At 42.2% G+C, this 11,887-nt stretch overlaps 1 protein-coding gene across 3 annotated transcripts in view; it reads right to left on the bottom strand.

The window, feature by feature from the left end:
* Positions 1-6,397: 6,397 nt before the first annotated feature.
* The window catches only part of LRCH3 (leucine rich repeats and calponin homology domain containing 3), a 101,012-nt gene continuing 95,522 nt past the window's right edge, over positions 6,398-11,887 (bottom strand). For all 3 annotated transcript variants that reach the window (XM_077826114.1, XM_077826115.1, XM_077826116.1), the window contains one exon: positions 6,398-10,829. In XM_077826114.1, coding sequence (XP_077682240.1) covers positions 10,704-10,829 — 126 coding nt within the window. In that variant the 3' untranslated portion in view covers positions 6,398-10,703. The remainder of the gene's footprint in view (positions 10,830-11,887) is intronic.

The following is an 11,887-nucleotide window of genomic DNA, read 5'->3' as shown; positions in this document are numbered from 1 at the left end:
GGGGAGGAGCACTGGCTTGTGTACACAGAGTAAGAAATAAAGCATTCAGCAGAGTTCAGGGCCAGGGCTCTGGGCCAGGCTCGAGGTTGTTTTCTTGACAGGAAGGAGTTTAAGATGAAGTTTCTTGCACAAAGGTCTGACCTCTCCAGCTCAAGGTAACTCTAGAGCTTAGCAACCAGCTACTAAGATTTTTAACCTGCCCTGTGCTATGCACACACGTTATTCCCCTGAGAGCACAGGAAGCTGGAACAATATGGCCCTCAAGATTTTTTGCAGCCTTAAACTAATTAGTCATCTGGGTATAATTCACACTGTTCACAGGCTTGAAAATACAGCTGTTTTAGAGGCACTCTGCACTCAGAACATTCACCACTTCTCCCCGTCACTGCGCTGGCAGCCGTCCAAGTGCTAGCGTCATCTGGGGGCACGCGTCCTTCACCACCGTTTTGGCTAATGCGGCTCAGAGCAGGTCTAGACGGCTTGGTGGCAGTCACTCACATCTGGTCTTGGGTGGCGCTTCCATTCTTAATGCCAGTGCTAGAGCAATGGTAGCAGAACTGCTGAAGAGTCTCAGTGTAGAGGGAGCCTTGTTCACGGAGTGTTTGTGTTTCCATTCTCACAGTCCTCCTGCCAGAAGTCACTATAGCCCTGCAGGAGGTAAGGAAAGAATCACGCCCTAGTGAGGGTGGTAATGGAATGTCCTTGGTACAGAGCAAGACATCCTTTGGCATCTGGTGCCCAAGAGCTGCTGCTCTCAAACCCCAGAGTGCAGTGAAGTGATGACAGCCTGGCTGTTACCTTGAAAGAACTGGGGGTCGGGGGAAGGTGGAGTTCTGCTCTGTTATCCGAGAGGGCTCTCCCCGCTGTGGGTCGAGTCCTTTTAAATGAGATTGTACTGCAATCAGTGTACACAGTGGAAACAGCCACGAGCGCTATCTACACGGTGTAAAACCGCTGAGGGGGGTCGGGATTTTTGAATACTCCCACACTTTGAAAGACACGGATCAGAGCATACAGAATCGGAATGAGGCTGTTTTCACTCTGAGACCATTTAAGAGCTGTATCAGGAGCGTGTGTAGCTGTCCAAATTCATTCATATCGAAGAGTCAAGCTGTGCCAAAAGTTCTCTTAAGATCAAGCAAAATTACTTCAACTGCAAGTGGCAAACCTCTTTGGCTTTGAATTCTGAGAGCTCAGTGGTGGCAGGAGCCTGTAGTTTATTCTGCCTTAATAGATCATGGAAGTGACTGTCCGTAGCTTTCCAAAAATTCACACAATCCAGGCAAGCCGGAGTTACAATCATTGGCATCATTACTCTTTCAGTTTATCAGGAAGAACTCCCTTTTCAGTCACTGATCCCAAATGAGTCTTCCTTACTCCACACTGGGGTAAGAATGGGCACCACTCTTGTATGATGTTTACGTCACACGTCTGCAGCAGGCGCCTCATAGCAACCACTGCAGTTAAGTTTAATTTTATCTCCCCCTTTCCATGCGCTCAGAACATTTTGAAACATTTCATTTTGAGGCTAAAATTTTCCAGGCTTGGTATGTGCTGACAGGTGATTTTTTTTGTGAAGTTTGAGCAAAATCCCTTCAGACATTTGAGTTCTAGAAAAGGAGGGGAAATGCACTTTTCCTGTTGTAAAAAAAATCCTAGCCACACGTTTAGACACAGCTACAGCACAAACAGCTGACGTTTGAAACACCGCATGGGCAGAATGTTGAGTCGGGATCAGCGCCTTCGCTTGCTTTGGGGCAACAGCACATGAAAATAACGTTGAGTGAAAAATCACTTCTCATTCTAAGGACACTGTCTGTTCCGAAGCTTCACTTCTGGGTTCTGGTTCCTTAGCATGAATCCAGTGGAACTGCCCTGGCTCTTGCAAGGTTTTTGATCCTTGAGGATTACTGTAGTGGGGTATACTGCAAGCCAGTGATATCACATGCCAGGTGCTAGATGTAAATTACATCCAAAGACACCATTTGTGTGACCCAGCTGCAGTGAATTATGATGCAAACTGGAAATGAGCAGTAATGGTGGTTATGAAATTATCCAGTTATCACTTTTAGTGAAATGGTTCTGACTATCTCTCAAAAGGGAAAACATGCATAAATACCAGAATCCACTCAAATTATAACATCAGTTTGTTTCTGAAATTAGGAGGAAATTTTACATGTCAGTTAAAGGAACAACAACATTGGGTTCATGTTCATTTATGGCGGGTAAATGGACCCTGAATGGTTTTCATCAAAAAAGCATCCATCCTCTCCCCACACTTTGCTGTTTCTTATCAAACATACCCTAGGAGACTCCACGCTAACTGGAAAACTAATAAAATTGAAGAGTGAAAATTAAGCAAATGAGAGGAGAAAGGGTCTTCAGTCAGACTGCATTCACTAGAAGTTGGAGTTTTACCCTTGTTAGCATTTATAAATCAAACACACTTGATTTTGTTAACAACACTCCTGCCTCTCAGCTGAGCGTAAGAGCTCACAATACACAAGGAGCTGCAAGAGGTCCACCAAAAGCATGGGAGATCAGCCTTTACATTCATATTTTTCTAATGTTTATAATGTAAAAATGGTGGAAAATTTTAAGAAAGTTCAGACCTCCTCTATACATTTAAAGGACATAGATCTGATCAAGCATCTCTTCCAGTTAGCCAAATGCTTAGCAGCCCCCCAGGGCGGCTGCCTACCCATTCTCCACTGTTTGGAAGGTAGAACTGGGACAGGCTGTGGCAGAGAGGGCTGAAGCACTGTCATAGGGCTGTAGGGGGAGGTTACTGTCATCCAGGTCTAACAGGAGAGGAACAGAGCTCAAGGTCCGACAGGGCTTCTTACAAATTCCTCAAAGCAGCTGCCTTCACAGCTTCAGAGATGATATCCTGCTGGGAAACAGACCCAGAGGAAAGTCAAATGGGCAAGTGGACAAGTTGAGGTGCCCAGAAATGCAGCCATTTTGGTGGAGTTTGGCATCGGAACCTGGAGGTGCGCGCAGCTTGGCAAAAAGCAAGCTAGTAGCACCCGAGGGCCGCCAGGTGCCACTAATACGAGTGGATGTTCTGGTGGCTGCACACTTGCATTACACACCGGCCTGGACTTTGGAAACTTCCCAGTAATTTGGAGGGGAGGAAGTTCTGGGTCTGAGGGTTAATATTAGTGATGCGGGTTTGTGGAATGATTCCAACTAAGTTCCATATTTGGAAGATTTGCCTCAAGGTAGATTTGTGGGGACTTAACAGCGTCAGTTCCCTCACGGTGACTGTCTGATATGTCAGAGTGAATCTCCTTAGGGGAAGCTAAGGTTTCCCTCAAGTGTCAAAGCCAAATGTTGCTAGGTTATAACTCCAGCAAAGAAGTTCAAAACCAAAACGACCTCTCCAATTTCTGCTGGAAAAAATTCCAACCCTGTAATTTTAATTGGAGAGATGAAAGGAATGCTGCTGCTTTATGGCTCAATGGACCAGCGAGTATCACCAATAGAGAGCAAATGAAGCAGTGTAGCTCTTTGAACTGGGGGGAAGTATATACTGCATCAGAGCAGAAAGGATATGCTGACTCGGCTAAAAGACTGTTTCGCCTCTAAGCATCAATAGCGACTAAAGGTGCTTAATTAAATACTGTAGTCAGGGGAGTTTGGAAGATATAACGAGCTTCTCCATGATCCGTAAACAAACCCATATGCTTTACAGCCATTAGGTGCCTTGTGCCATGAAACAGCTGCAGAGTCAAGCTGTTCAAGTCCATACAATAGCTATTTAACAATTGTTGGCCTCTGCACTCTCATGTACCTATCTGCTGTGCACAGAACATGCTGCTTTCTCTGGTGACTGTCTTCCATTGACAAAGATGTTAATAAGCTTAACACCTAATTCCCACACAAACTAAAAGGCAGGAATTAAGATTGCAGGCACATATTAGTGATTTGAATTAGGGCTGTCAAGCGACTAAAAAAAATTAATTGTGATGAATCGCACTGTTAAATAATAAGATAATACCATTTATATAAATATTTTTGGATGTTTTCCACATTTTCAAATATATTGATTTCAGTTACAACACAGAATATAAAGTGTACAGTGCTCACTTTATATTATATTTGCACTGTAAAAATAAAACAGTTTAAAAATACAACAACTGTTAGAAACCCGGGAAATGAACGGATAAGGCTGCATGTATCTCAGAAAGCAGCCAGTAATTTTGTAGCTATTAAATTATTATTACACAGGTGCCATGGAAACAGAATCCACATCAGAATCGGTGACTGAGGCAGACGACTGAGGTCAGGAAATCCCTTAATTTCTAAGTTCTTTACTCAGATGGGTATTACCCACTTTTTTCAGACGTGAAACCTGAAGCCCAGTGAAGCGGCTTAACCAACGTCATACAGCAAAGTAGTGGCTGAATGGCTCAGGATGGTATTAGTCATGGGACAACACGCAGTGTCGTTTTTAGGCTTCTTGATCAATTTCAGCCTACTTTAGTAAGTAGCTGCAAGTTACCATACAATGACTTTTAGGCGACCTATATAAAATGACATGGAAGGTCTCCATGTAGTTTTCAGCAGACAGGTATCTACGGCACAAAACCACCACCACACGGCAGCCATCCAGACTGTTACAACTCAGCAGAGACCTCAAGGACTAAACGGAGGGTCAACTACTGTATTCTCTCAGCCCAGCAATGGCTCCCCAGGTTCAAGTGAAGAACAGGACACGGAGAGGAAGATTACACTACTGCTTACCTGCAATACTCATCTGTAGATAAAAATGGAGAACTTCACTCTTCAGGGCTGCCAATTCTGTTGCTTTACTCAGCATTAAAGTTCATCAAAAAATTAAAAGGTTTTAAAAGAAATGAAGCCGAGAAGTTCTTGGTGCAAGGAGAGGGAGACTTCCTCTTGCTGGGAAAAGGTTGTCAACGCTTCACCTAGAACAATCTAGAACTGGTGCATCCCTGTGTCTTTAATTTATAGCCAACTCTGCCTGTGAACTCTAAGGGACCGCTTCACCACCACTTGTCTACATCCCCAACAATAAGATGGATGCTAGATGGACAGAAGATAAAGCACCTGCCTTGAAAGTCTTACAATCTTACATGTAAAAATGGAAGGAAATACAGTGCAACAAAGAGCTGCAAGAGTGAAAGATGGAGTCCAGCATGGTTCTTAGTAGAGTCACCATTTTTGTTTGGATTTAGCAGGGGAAGATCAGGCATCCAAACCTAAAACTTCTCCTTGTGGAAGACTAGGGGGAATAGACCTTCTGGAGGAAGTATGTTTTAAGGAGGCACACAGAGCAACAGGTGCAGGCCTCATAGGGCAGTCAAGAAGAGATGCCAGGTATAGAGGGCCAGAGACAGCATGGAGAATGGACTGTGGTATAGGAGGTCAAATTAGATGATCTGGTGTAGTCCCTTCTGGCCTTAAGCTCTATGACTGACTGACAGAGAAGATCACACAAGGGGTGATTAAGTCATGAGGATGGGGCAGAGCAGACAGAGGTCGGACCTAAGCAGTAGAGGGTCTTGAAGGTGAAAACACGGAGCCTGAAAACCGATGCAAAAGTCAAGAGGGAGTTGGTCAAGGGATCTAAAGAATGGACCTGGAGTGGGGGACACAGCTGATGTGGTAGCATTGTGGACCAACTGGAGATGGAGTGGGAGGGAGAGCAGCATGTATGAAGCAAAGCAGGAAGTTCTGTGGCTGCTAGCAACTTTTAGGCCTCTCGCTTGTTTGCTGTAAACTCTAGTTATGAGGGAGGGAGGAAAGGACGAACAAACATTTTGTGCCATCAGAAAAACTTTCCTATTATTGAGGGGAATACTAGTGCAAACTTTACAGAATTTAAAACTAGACAGGATAAATAACACGAGAACGTAATACAGAGAGCAACTGTGCACTGGCTGTGGCTCACAGCCCACGTGACCTAAAAAGTCTTCTGCAGTTTCCACAGTATGCATCCGATGAAGTGAGCTGTAGCTCACGAAAGCTTATGCTCAAATAAATTGGTTAGTCTCTAATGTGCCACAAGTACTCCTTTTCTTTTTCCACCACTAACCTCTAAGAATGAATAGGGCAGCTGATTCTGAGGAACACCAGTTACCCTCAGGGGGAGGGGCTAGAAAGGCTGCAGAGAAACAGGTTCTGCGTACGTTTCTTTCAGCAGATGTAATGAGTGCAAACATACGCAGTCTCCTACTCTGGCCCGGAGGTTGTTCGTTATGCTGAAAGAACAATTTTTCCTATACCAGGCTCCTAAGATGACCAGAAAAAAATTCTGTCCTCTTAATAAATATGACAATTCAGAAAGTAAATCCACACTTGATACACAGGAATTGACGATCACTGATTCAAATATAAAAATATAAGGAGGAAGAAATATTTCAGTTCATGTAGGTTTTAAAACTTTATTTCAAATTACCCAAGTATTTGGTTTTATATTATCAGTGTGTTAGAAGTTCACACAACTAACAGCATACAGGCAATTTAAAATAAAGTACACAATATTCTGGCATATTTATACTTAACAGTCTTAGAAATTATGGAATGTATTTACAGACATACAAGTATAGGTGGGAGCTTTAAAAATCCTTTACTCTATTAATTACACGTTTACAAGGTTTTCAGAAACAAAATTAGATTGTAAAACAGAATATCTATACAAAAGATTTTTTTAAATGTTTAAATCCACCTTAGAATTCCTCTGCTTCTAAAACAAAAATGTCAAAGAACCATTTAAAGTCATAAAAGGGTAAAAAAATCACCAGTTACCACGTTACTGCTAAGAGCAACAGAATAGTTCTCAGTGCTGTAAAATGTTGTCTAGAATTTAATAACCCAGCAAGGAAGGGGCTTTCCTAACAAGTTTCCCCTGTCACTAGCTCCCAAGAAGGAGAAATCAAAATCCCCTATTTCCTGACCAGATCATTCCAACACCGTCAAAGGACCATTAAGTGCCAGAGCCATTTCAATTTCTATTTCATAACATTATCGATCCTCAGTTTTCTTCAGTGCTTAACAAGGCTTGTGTAAGGAACAAACATACTAGCAAGTGCTAAACTCTGAAATGGATTTTTCCCCACCACCAACGCCCCAAAAGGGAAAGACTACAGTTGATACTAGCTTTAGCACACCAAATGAAATCCAATGTGTTTTCTTTAAAATATTTTTTAACTGGCTATAACAAAAAGTGCACATAAATATACCAAAAAATCCCATCCCATTTCATTACAACCGAAACCAGAAGTGTTTTTTGGTATAATCCATCAAGAATAAACCATATCTTGAAATTTCAGATTTGGATTTTCATCCTCAATGTCTGGTCAACGTTTAGTGTTTGCCAGCATGAAAACACAAAATTAAAGAGTCAAACTAACATGACCACACAAATGTGTACTTGCTAGAGTGAAATGTTTGTTTAGAACTGTAAAGGAAATAGGAGCATACACCTGACCAGGCATACAAGCATAGTTGCTGATGTAAAATTCGGCTACACGCACGTGTGTGCAACAGTGGCTGATTTTACAACACACACTGAGAAGTGGCCATTTACTGAAAGTCAGACTCAAACTCCAAATTGTTAGTTTTCCAAAAATTAACATTTATGAAATGTCCAACTTCTACCAACATGAATGCTGTTACAGTCAGTTTCCGTAAGTCCAGGAAGCTGGGCTGGAGCAAATAACAGACTCTCACAATTCCACATTAAGTTTAACAGATTTCTTACAGTGAATAAATCTAAATATTGCATCCTCCTTTCGATCTATTAAACAAAACCTAATACCCAGGTACAGAGAATAAAAAGTATCTAGTACTGAGAAGTCAGATTAATTTGTTACTCCCCTTTAACAATGACTTGTAGACAACCCACAAGGAAACATTTATGATCTATGGCAGAATTGTCTATATCAGCGTTTCCCAAACTGGGAGTCAAAACCCACAGGGGGTTGCAATATTTTCAGCCATCAGGGAAGAGGGGTAAGGAGCAGCGTGAGGGAGGCAGGGGCTCTGGAGGGGACATGTGTGGCATCCAGTCCCGCTCTGCCTGCTGGGCCCTCCAGCAAGAACCCATAGCATCTCCACTTGGCATTGCTGGAAGCCTCGAGCCAGCAGGGAGGGGAGGCAGGGAAGCTGCTCATGGTCCCATCCTGGGGTGCATGGAGCTGGCTGCAGAGAGGCTAGTCTCTGCTGCTGGCAGAAGAATCCAAGGAGTGGTGGTGCTGAAATGAGACCCCCAGCCTGGCAGGGAGCTGCAGCACCAAGGAGGGACGGGGAGTCTGTGCTGCCACCAGTGATGGGGCAGGGTGCCCAGTCCGTGTGCTCTGCCTGCTCCACACTGCAATGACAACTCCCTCCCAGGTACCCTGGGGAGTGGGCGGCGGGGGAGAGTAGGGCTGGCTGTGGGGCAACCCAGGGTTGAAAAAATGTGCCCTCCTCCCAAGAAATATCTGAACTGGCACCACTGCTTCAGGAGATGGGGGCAGGGGAGGTCAGGAAAAAGTTTGGGAACCACTAGTCTATAATGTCAGCGGTGAGATGCCAGAAATCTACATCCCCCATTCAACAAATGGCAGAGACTGCAGTAAAAAAAATTCTCCTTTCACTGCCACATAATCCTTCAAGGACCGGTTCTGTCCGTTGCAAGCCTTCCCTTGGAACACGGTACTGCGAAACACAGTCTACACCGTTTGCTGGGGGAAGGTGTACCTGTAGAGAGCTGCTCTCTTCCTTTTTATGATACACATTACTGGCATACTCAGATCTTCCAGAAACCAAGACAGCCACTTACACATTATGAAAATATTTTCCCTTATCAACCGTGCGACTCTAGTTTTAAATATCCTTCATGTGTTTTTCTAGACCTATGGTGTGATCAGTGGTGTCCACACCAATATGAAGCAAAATACGTCCTTATGCGAAATCGTTGGGACAACAGTTACCACAAGCTTACCCATGAAATAATTATTAGGCAAACAAATCAGAGTGAGAATGGAATGACAAATCCAAACGGAAAATTCAGCTAAGCCCAGACTTCTGTGCTTAAGTGTTCCCATGACCAGGCTTATTACAGCAAAGAAAACTTTTAACTAACCTTTTTTCCATTTCTTCTGCCCACTTCATCCCTTCTGAAAACCTCTTGGTATTACTGGTTCACTAACAATACCCCAGAATGGAACACCACAAATACCAGAAGTCTCATTCACACCCTGTGCAATCCATGATAATGGCAGAGGTGTCTTCTGGGATTACCCCAGGAAATATCAAGAGGATTTCACTGTGGGAGAAAAGGATTTTTAAAACATTACTATATATAAAAAATTAAGTTACTGCAGAGCTGAATGTGACCCAGCCTCATCAGGGGGGCCAAGGCAGCACAGAAGTCTGGACTTTGTCAGTCACCTTTAAAGTAACATGCAAACCTTATGTTCAGTTTCCTGTTCACATATTTTGAATGTCCACTTTTTGGGGAAAAGGAGGTAAGCAGGAGGGACAAAAGGCAGTTTATACCACTGAATGAACTACAAGAAAACATACTTTATTAACACATTCTGTCAAACCAACCCACAGAAATTTCCTTTTGCAAAAGACTGGCACTTTGAAAGCAGAGCTAACATAGAACCACTCTGGGAATTCAATAATCTCATTCTTTCCTACAATAATTTGTTCCTACATAACTGGAGTCTTCATTGGTGTAAGGGGGTGGCTGTGTGTTGTTTTCAATTGAAAACAGAATTGGATAACAGATCTCTAATGGATGGTTTCATAGCTCATGATTATTTGCAGTGGAATGAAAATAGGTACATGATTCTTCATAGGCAAATCTTCAATCATTATTTGCAGCAATTCGAGCCATAGACCAATTTAACATTACTGTTTAGTAACCGAGTCCCCATGATGGGTAGGAGAGGGCATGAAGGGTGGTAAGATGTTTCCCACTGAAGTGGGAAAGATTCCAATACAAAGATAGATTTATAACCAACCGAAGCTTAAAGCCAGCAAATATTTTGATTTAATAACAATATTTGAACAGGGTTAGGGCTTAGTATCTCTCACTGCCATGTCTGTTCCTTAGGGAGGTAACAAGCAGTATGGGTTTCCCTGGGAAAAAACCAACAGCACTATATAGTTATATTTTAATATTGAGGACATGCCAACCCAGAGTAAAAAATCCGTTTCAGTCTTGCTTTGAGAAACTGAGTATCATCAGCTTCAAAACACAGTCTTAACCTGTGATCTTTATATGCAATGGAAAGAGCCGGCGTTTCTTAGAAGCAGGGAAAACTCTCTCTGGGACTCATGGGGAGGACAAGCAGTCTCCATCACTGTGTCGCAATGGAAACATCCCCTTTGGAAATACATCCTAGTAGGAATCTTACAGCTTTTCAGACTGTATATATAAATCCCCTGAATCTACATAGTCAGTTTTAACAGATACTTCTCAACAACCAGAGAAAGGAATTTTCCCCAAGAAAAAACCTCACTTTATAAAGGGGAAAAAATATTGGTAAAAAATTAAATGGAAACTGGTGTGATCTCCAAAAAAAGTGGAGAAATGAAGCAAAACATTCCTGTCAGGAATCACAGAAGCTAATTTCCTTCTTAGAGCAGAGCTCTGTGTGTTTGGATACACTGCACCAGCAGTAAAGTCTTCATGTTCTTCTGCTTAGCCAAGGGAAACCAAAAGGTCCTGGAGATCTTTACGCAGCAGACAAGTGGTGATGCTGCTGCTTTGGGGGTGCAAGCTCCAGAAGTGCGTGGACTGTCACTGCTACCTGTGTCAAACCTTTCTCTTCTAAAATATGCAGAGGCAAACATAATCGCTCCTAAATGGGACAAACACAACAAAAAGACAAAAACAAAGAAAAAGGGATGAAAACCACTTAACTTAAAAGAAAAAAAATGCAAATTAAACAAGCGGAAAGAGACTGAAATATGGAATGGTATGGACACCTAAACAAAAATATCTATGGAAGTAAATCTTTACCCATGGATAAGCCAGCTGTAAATGTAACAAAAGTACAAGGTAACAAACCAGCAAACTCTTGGACAATCATTTTGTTAGTTTATTCATCAGCACTCATGAAAAATATATGTACAAATAAGGACAGTTTTCGGGGACAGGTGAGAAGAGGGAAACCGCACATTTGCCCTTACCCCACTCAAATGATATCATTTGATGAAATCAGAATTGGACTGACTCTGGGGAGTGGGGCCTTTATTTCAATCTGGTAAACATGATCACAGATCAAGAGTACAACAGGAATGGTGTTTACATTTCCGTAACACAACAGGGATGTGGGGGAGTCCTCACAACACTGTCGCGTTCAGCTACCAGATGTGAATACGCAAACACACTTTTTAAAGCTTTTAACAAATACTGAGATACTAGCATGTGCTTTGGAAATATTGTGCAATAAATCTGGGAAGTATCCACATGCTTAATAGCAGTTCTTCTCAACAGCAAGAGATATATTATCTGCACGAAAACCCTCTTAAAACAACACACCACACATTTGGTCTGATATTTCCTACTAGACACACAGCAGAAAGCCATGCGAAAGAAGAAAACAGAAGAGCACACAAGTTGTTTTATGGCAAAATAGGGTCCTGTTTATATGCATGATTGATTGGCCTTCGAAAAAGATTAGGGCTGTCAATTAATCACAGTTAACTCATGCGATTAACTCAAAAAAATTAATCGCGATTAATCACACTTATAACAATAGAATACCAATTGAAGTTTATTAAATATTTGTGGATTTCTTCTACATTTTCAATATTGATTTCAATTACAACACAGAATACAAAGTGCACAGTGCTCATTTTATATTATTTTTGATTACAAATATATGCACTGTAAAAATTATAAACAAAAGAAATA

Source organism: Eretmochelys imbricata, chromosome 9, assembly GCF_965152235.1.
Source record: "Eretmochelys imbricata isolate rEreImb1 chromosome 9, rEreImb1.hap1, whole genome shotgun sequence".
NCBI classification, from domain to species: Eukaryota; Metazoa; Chordata; order Testudines; family Cheloniidae; genus Eretmochelys; species Eretmochelys imbricata.
Note: the sequence above shows the minus strand (reverse complement) of the source record. Positions and strands in the feature narration are given on the sequence as shown.